Source organism: Lycium barbarum, chromosome 5, assembly GCF_019175385.1.
Source record: "Lycium barbarum isolate Lr01 chromosome 5, ASM1917538v2, whole genome shotgun sequence".
NCBI classification, from domain to species: Eukaryota; Viridiplantae; Streptophyta; class Magnoliopsida; order Solanales; family Solanaceae; genus Lycium; species Lycium barbarum.
Window position 1 is genome coordinate 10,326,219 of NC_083341.1, and position 6,309 is coordinate 10,332,527.

General features: G+C 31.2%; 1 protein-coding gene across 1 annotated transcript; it reads left to right on the plus strand.

Moving 5' to 3' along the window:
- The first annotated feature begins 2,016 nt into the window (after positions 1-2,016).
- LOC132640409 (beta-glucosidase 12-like) lies at positions 2,017-6,069 on the plus strand. The gene is made up of 11 exons (XM_060356996.1): positions 2,017-2,294; positions 2,396-2,524; positions 2,627-2,702; positions 2,830-2,907; positions 3,068-3,155; positions 3,497-3,868; positions 4,430-4,647; positions 4,766-4,797; positions 4,907-5,009; positions 5,429-5,528; positions 5,617-6,069. The coding sequence occupies exons 1-11, from the start codon at positions 2,139-2,141 to the stop codon at positions 5,852-5,854; spliced, it is 1,590 nt and encodes a 529-aa protein (XP_060212979.1). The 5' UTR covers positions 2,017-2,138; the 3' UTR covers positions 5,855-6,069.
- Positions 6,070-6,309: the final 240 nt, after the last annotated feature.

Below are 6,309 nucleotides of genomic sequence, written 5' to 3' on the forward strand. Positions count from 1 at the left end.
AATTGGGTGTAATTACACAGTTTGGCCTGTTGTTTGACCAAGTAATTACTTGATTTGGTGAGAATTTGGTGTAATTGAGAGGGTGAAATTACATTCTCCAATTCTCAGGGGAGGGTTTTGAATTGGGTGTAACTACACCTTGTAATTACAAGGTTACTTTTTTTTTTAATTCCTTTCTTTTTATTTTTTTTATTTATATTTTTTTAAATTCTATTTTATTTTTCCTTTTTAATTATTTTTATTTTTAAATATATTTTTCTGTTTATATTATTTATATTTTATTTCATTTTTTCTCATTCTCAACATTTACTTCTTGTGATTCCATGTTCTTGCTCGTAATTTTTTTTATTCTATTCATTTAAGCTTTGTTATTATTCTAATATTTGGAACTGCATCTCTTAGTATTAGAAAAAAGGAGTCATTATCAAACTTGACATATAATGAATGATGTTATTAAAGTAGAATTTCATTTGAAGAAGATTATAGACTTATATTTTCTCTTTCTTTTAAATTATATTTACTTAAGTTTCATTGGAACTTACTTATGTAATGTTAGAATTTGACATAAGAGTATTATGTTAAACTTTTTATTTTTGGATTTTGAATTTAGGTTATATTTTCGATTTTAATTTATTTGCTTTAGTACAATTGACTTGTTATTTCACATTCCATGGTGTTTATTTTTCACTTACAGTTGATAATTATTTTTTTTGTCAAATATTTGAATAATATTATGGAATTATATTTATAAACACTTAATTTTTTTGTCAAATATTTAATCCATGATGTTCTCACAAAAAAGTCTGCTTTAATTTTATAAATAATTAAAATGAAAATATTATTAATTTAAAAAATAAATATCAACTTTTTTTTAAAAATATTAGTTACAATATATGATTATTAATTAATATATTTTCAAGAAATAATTTGTTGTTAAATACATAATTTAATATCATTTATAAAGGCACATATTTTTCAAATATTAATTTTAAATTTTATATTTTAATCAAACTAACTTTGTGTTACACTTGTGCAACCAAACAGTACGCTTGTAATTACACTATAATTACGTGATGACAAACAAACAGGTCGTTGTAATTACAATAATTTGTAATTACTAGGCTGTGTAATTACTACCCTAGTAATTACACCAATTCCAATTACCAGGTGGATTTTTAAATAGACCCTAAATGATGATTGAAAAAGCCACATAGTAACTTGGTATAGTTGGATTCCAATGTCAAAAGAATTACAACTTGTGCATGCTCTAATCAAGAGGAAAAAATAAGTTATTTTTATTATATAGGGGGTAATTTAGTAAACTTCACATTGCATTATTGATTTCTTAATATGAGTGTTTTTGGCTAAGGTGACACTTATTATGAAACGGAGGAAGTAGTATTTGCATTTCAAATACATGGTATCAGGACCAGGTTCATCTCGGTCCCTTTTTGAACAAGAGTTTAGTAATATTTATAAACTCAAAAGTATATAAAAGGTACAATATATGAAAATATTTGTAGTTTAGTTTTTTTTTTAAAATAAATATTTAAAATTACGGTTTATTTCTTTTCATCTTTTGTGTTGTGGACGACAGGATTCTTGAAATAGCAGAATTTATTGAGTGTTAGGTTGGTGCCTTGGCACAACATTTTGACCTCATGAAACTTCCTTTTTTATTGACCTTGGAAAACAAAGTTACGATCTAATTAGCCAATTATCCAGTGGTTATCAAGAAACTCATGTATATGTCTACTTTTGACTGCCAATTTTCTTCAACTACTTTTTTCTTTCATTACTATTTGGGTCAATATTTGTTTTCTCTTGGAACTTTCCTCTTTAACGAACTTCTCTGTGGATGCATGCATCTAAATCCCTCTTGTAGGTGGGTCCTATTAAAAGTACCTTACTCGAAACAAAACGTGTTAAACTTTCCTCTTACTTTTTCTCTAATTTTTTTTTTTAAATTACTATATTGTTCCTTACACATCTGGCTTGCAACTCTATAAAGAGGTCAGCTTCAAAAGGGAAGTATTCGTATGCACTTAAGGTATTCTTGGCCTTGAGAACTCTAGACAAGTGAATTTCGATTCCAAATTGATTACATTATTTAGAGAAAATAAAATTTAAAAGAAACTATGGCAATACAATTAGGATCTTTACTAGTAGCAGCAGATTTGGTTTTTTTCTACACATTTGCAATATTTTTTGCCAATTGCGTCGCTTCTACTTCGATAAATCGCAATAGCTTTCCTGAAGGTTTTATGATCGGTGCATCATCTTCTGCTTATCAAGTAGGTTTTCAAGATGACAAGGTATATCAAAGTTTTGTATTTAATTTTTCGGGTCATTCAATGTGAATTGTCTTTAAATTTCCTATTCCTCTCTATTTCAGTATGAAGGTGCGGCATATGAAAGTGGTAAAGGACCTAGTATATGGGATACTTTCACTCACAAATTTCCAGGAAAAATATCTGAGGGAACTAATGGGGATGTAGGAGACAACTTTTATAATACGTATAAGGTAATTGTTCATGTTTTCAATTCTTCACTTTTTAGTACAACGATAGTTGATTGCGTTCTTTTTTATTTGAATCTGACTTTTAGAAATTGAAATATGGAACAGGATGATGTGAAACTGATGAAGTTTGTGGGAATGGATGCTTTCAGATTTTCAATATCCTGGTCAAGAATATTACCTCGTATGAATTTTAATCATATCAAAAAGCCAATTATTTAGATCGTCGATTCAAGCGCACTCGTATATGTAAATTTTTTCTTACAACCATGCTATGAGTATTTGCTCAAAAGTTGTCCTTTGATTTTCAGGTGGCAAGTTAAGTGGAGGAGTCAATAAGGAAGGCATTGCATTTTACAACAATCTCATCAATGAGCTTTTATCTAATGGTTTGTATTTTGTATAATTAATCTTATTTTAATTAGTTATTCCTTTAAAAAAAATTATATATTTCTTCCTTACTATTTCTATCGTTTCCTACTTCTCTTCGATCTCTCGACTCCATCTTTCTGTCTGTCTGTCTATTTAATTGTGTGTATAAATAAACAGGTATACAACCATTTGTGACAATATACCATTGGGATCTTTCACAAGCACTAGAAGATGAGTATGGCGGCTTTCTTAGCCCTCTTGTTGTGTAAGTTCTTTTCTCGTCTCACCTGAGCCTTTGTTCCTAAAATCTTAAATTATTGCAGATGGTAAACTTTTATTTACTTAATTGAGATAATGGTAAAAATCCACTTAAATCATCACTTTTTCGTGAGTTTCACACCTAAACTATCCGTTGTTCTCTTTTTCTGCCTGAACTATCACCATTTATGTATTAAAATACACCTAATTACTGAATAGATGGTGATAATTCAGGTAGGAAAATGGTACAACTGATAAGGTTTGTTTTAATAAATAGTTTTTTACCATTAGCTCTACTTAATTACATATTCAACAAAACTAAAATAGAAATTATTATTCAAATTGCAGGAATGATTTTGTGGACTTCGCGGAGCTTTGCTTCAAAGAGTTTGGAGATAGAGTGAAGCATTGGATCACCATGAATGAGCCTTATATTTTCACAAATGGTGGCTATGACTCAGGCAATTCTGCTCCAGGCCGATGCTCTCCATGGCAATCCAACAATTGTGCTAATGGAAACTCAGCAACTGAGCCTTATGTTGTTGCCCACAATTTGATTCTGTGTCACGCTGCAACAGTAAGTCTATACAAGAAGAAGTACCAAAAGTCTCAAAAGGGAGACATAGGAATTACACTTGTGGCTCAATGGTTGGTACCGTACACCAATAGTGAACTTGATGCCAAAGCAGCCCAACGAGCCATTGACTTCATGTATGGATGGTAAGTATGCATTAATTACTTATGACAGATTTAACTTATATACACAGACTATCAGTTTATCTTAACCTGATAGATTGTCAGTTTATCTTAACCTATTATAATATGTATATCTTTTTTTCTAAGCTATTGTAGAAGTGTGTGATCATATCATCTAAAATCTTAAACTGTCAGGGAAAGCACACTTTATTTACTTAATTATATTCTCAATTCGCCCCCTCACGTGCGGATCTAACTATTCTTTTCATGGGCTAAGCACGTGGAAATGTTTTTTTTGATAATGGGTGGCGGTCGTATCGATCCGAGGACCTCTGTATGCTTTGATACCATGTTAAAATTAGATTTTGAGTCTTTATTTACTTAATTATATTCTCAACACTAGTAACTCAATATTTTTTTACGGAGAGTTACCTACAATTATTTTTTAAGTGACACAACTCAATTATATGACTATTTGGTGAACCTCAATTATATCATCATGATAGGCTTGTATATACTAACTACAATAAGTAGGAGTTCATAATTAATCAGTTTTCACTAATGCTATTATCTATTTTTCGATAGGTTTATTGATCCATTGGTTTATGGAGATTATCCTTCAATTATGCGAACAATTGTGGGAGACAGGCTACCAAATTTTACCCCAGAGCAAGCTAAGATGGTGAAAGGGTCCTTTGACTTCATAGGACTAAATTATTATACCTCAAATTATGCGGCTCATCTTCCTTCCTCAAATAATGTTAATATTAGCAGTGCCACAGATCCTCATGTCCACGTCACAGGTAATCTACTTGAGAAATTAAATTAATGGTACAAAGTAAATAAGGAAAATATTACTATTTCGGAATTGATTTGATTATTATCTACTCATTTTGATTTGCATGTTCTCTTGTTTTATAGGTGAAAGAGATGGAAAACCCATTGGTGATCCTGTAAGTTCAGCATATAATTAACTACTGTATGTTGAATTTTCTTTAAAACTTATAAAAAAGATTCATAGAATTAACGAGACGTTTTTTTTTTTTTTTTTTGGTGGTGCAGACTGGAGTGAACATCTTCTTTGACTATCCAAAAGGACTTCGAGATCTTCTAGTCTATACGAAGGAAAAGTACAATAACCCAACTATTTATATTACAGAGAATGGTATGTCAAATTCATCATCTCTTCATCAAGCTATATGCAACCTCTGTTCCTTATTTATGGTTTTTTTCTTTTTAAATCTGTTTAAAATAAAAATGATACATCTCTATGGACTATAGTGACAATTTTTCAACTTTATACATCTCATTTTCTACCTAATAACGTTCTCTTATAGTTTTAAAAATGTTATGACATGTTAAAAATGCAAGCTCCAAGGATATTTTTGGTATGTACCAAGAGTTTTTTTTTTTTTCCTTAAACTTCTCGCCTAGTCAAACATTACCCTAAGATGAAATAGATAGAATAGATATACGACACACATGGAAATAAATTCGATCGATAGCAAATTGGATGACATGACCTTCATCTCCTAATATTAATTTATTGACTCTCTTATAATTATGATTTCGGGTAATTTTCAGGAATGGGTGATCGTAGCATCACAATGAAGGATGCAATAAGGGATCGTCAAAGAGTGAAATTTTATCGTGGTCACCTTTTGGCAGTTCAAGAATCCATAGAGTAAGTTCAAAAAATTATTAAATTAAATCATTTCAACAACATAAAAAATAACTTTTCGATGTTGACAGAAAATGTTATTACTTGGCAGGCTGGGTGTGAAGGTTAAGGGTTTCTTTGCATGGTCATTTCTTGATACATTTGAATGGACAGATGGTTATAAGTTAAGATTTGGAATGTACTATGTGGATTACACTGATAAATTGAAGAGATACCCCAAATATTCAGCTCTTTGGTTTCGAAAACACTTTCACAAGGAAGCTTCTAAACTTCACTATTCTAGGTATATGCGCTCTTGGATTCCAAGGATCTTGAGTTCATATATGTGATCTCTATTTTTTAGTTACTTTTCATCCCTTTCCTATATATTTTTTCATTGTGTTTGAGACAACATGTCTTTGTACATTATTTGCGAAAATGTAAGGAGATAATATATGAATCTTTTATTGTCTATGGAATCGAGATAGTGCTCCATGGGTTCCATTTTGTACGTCACTTTTCGTTATTAGTTGCTCAAAAAAAATGAATTCATTAAGTTGGTTAATTGGGCCTTCATACCCAATATCTTGTCATCCCTCCTCCTCTCCCTGGCCTCCGTGGCATTAAGTGAGCTTGTTAGTTGAGCAACCTGCTGCTTCATGCCTAGGTACGCACTGGGATACACAGCCCCCGCATCACTAGAACTACCTAAGCCTTGTAGGGCCTACGTGAAGCGATGAAAGGCTCTATTCACCATGCCATAAGTCGTACCATACCTTGTTGGGCCACCAACACTCTCCATCCA

What these genes read in the sequence shown, in the direction of transcription:
- LOC132640409 (XM_060356996.1), top strand. Translation starts at nt 2,139, where the DNA reads ATGGCAATACAATTAGGATCTTTACTAGTAGCAGCAGATTTGGTTTTT. An exon ending in TCCTCATGTCCACGTCACAG is followed by an intron (nt 4,648 to 4,765) that starts GTAATCTACTTG and finishes CTTGTTTTATAG; the next exon opens with GTGAAAGAGATGGAAAACCC. An exon ending in GAAAACCCATTGGTGATCCT is followed by an intron (nt 4,798 to 4,906) that starts GTAAGTTCAGCA and finishes TTGGTGGTGCAG; the next exon opens with ACTGGAGTGAACATCTTCTT.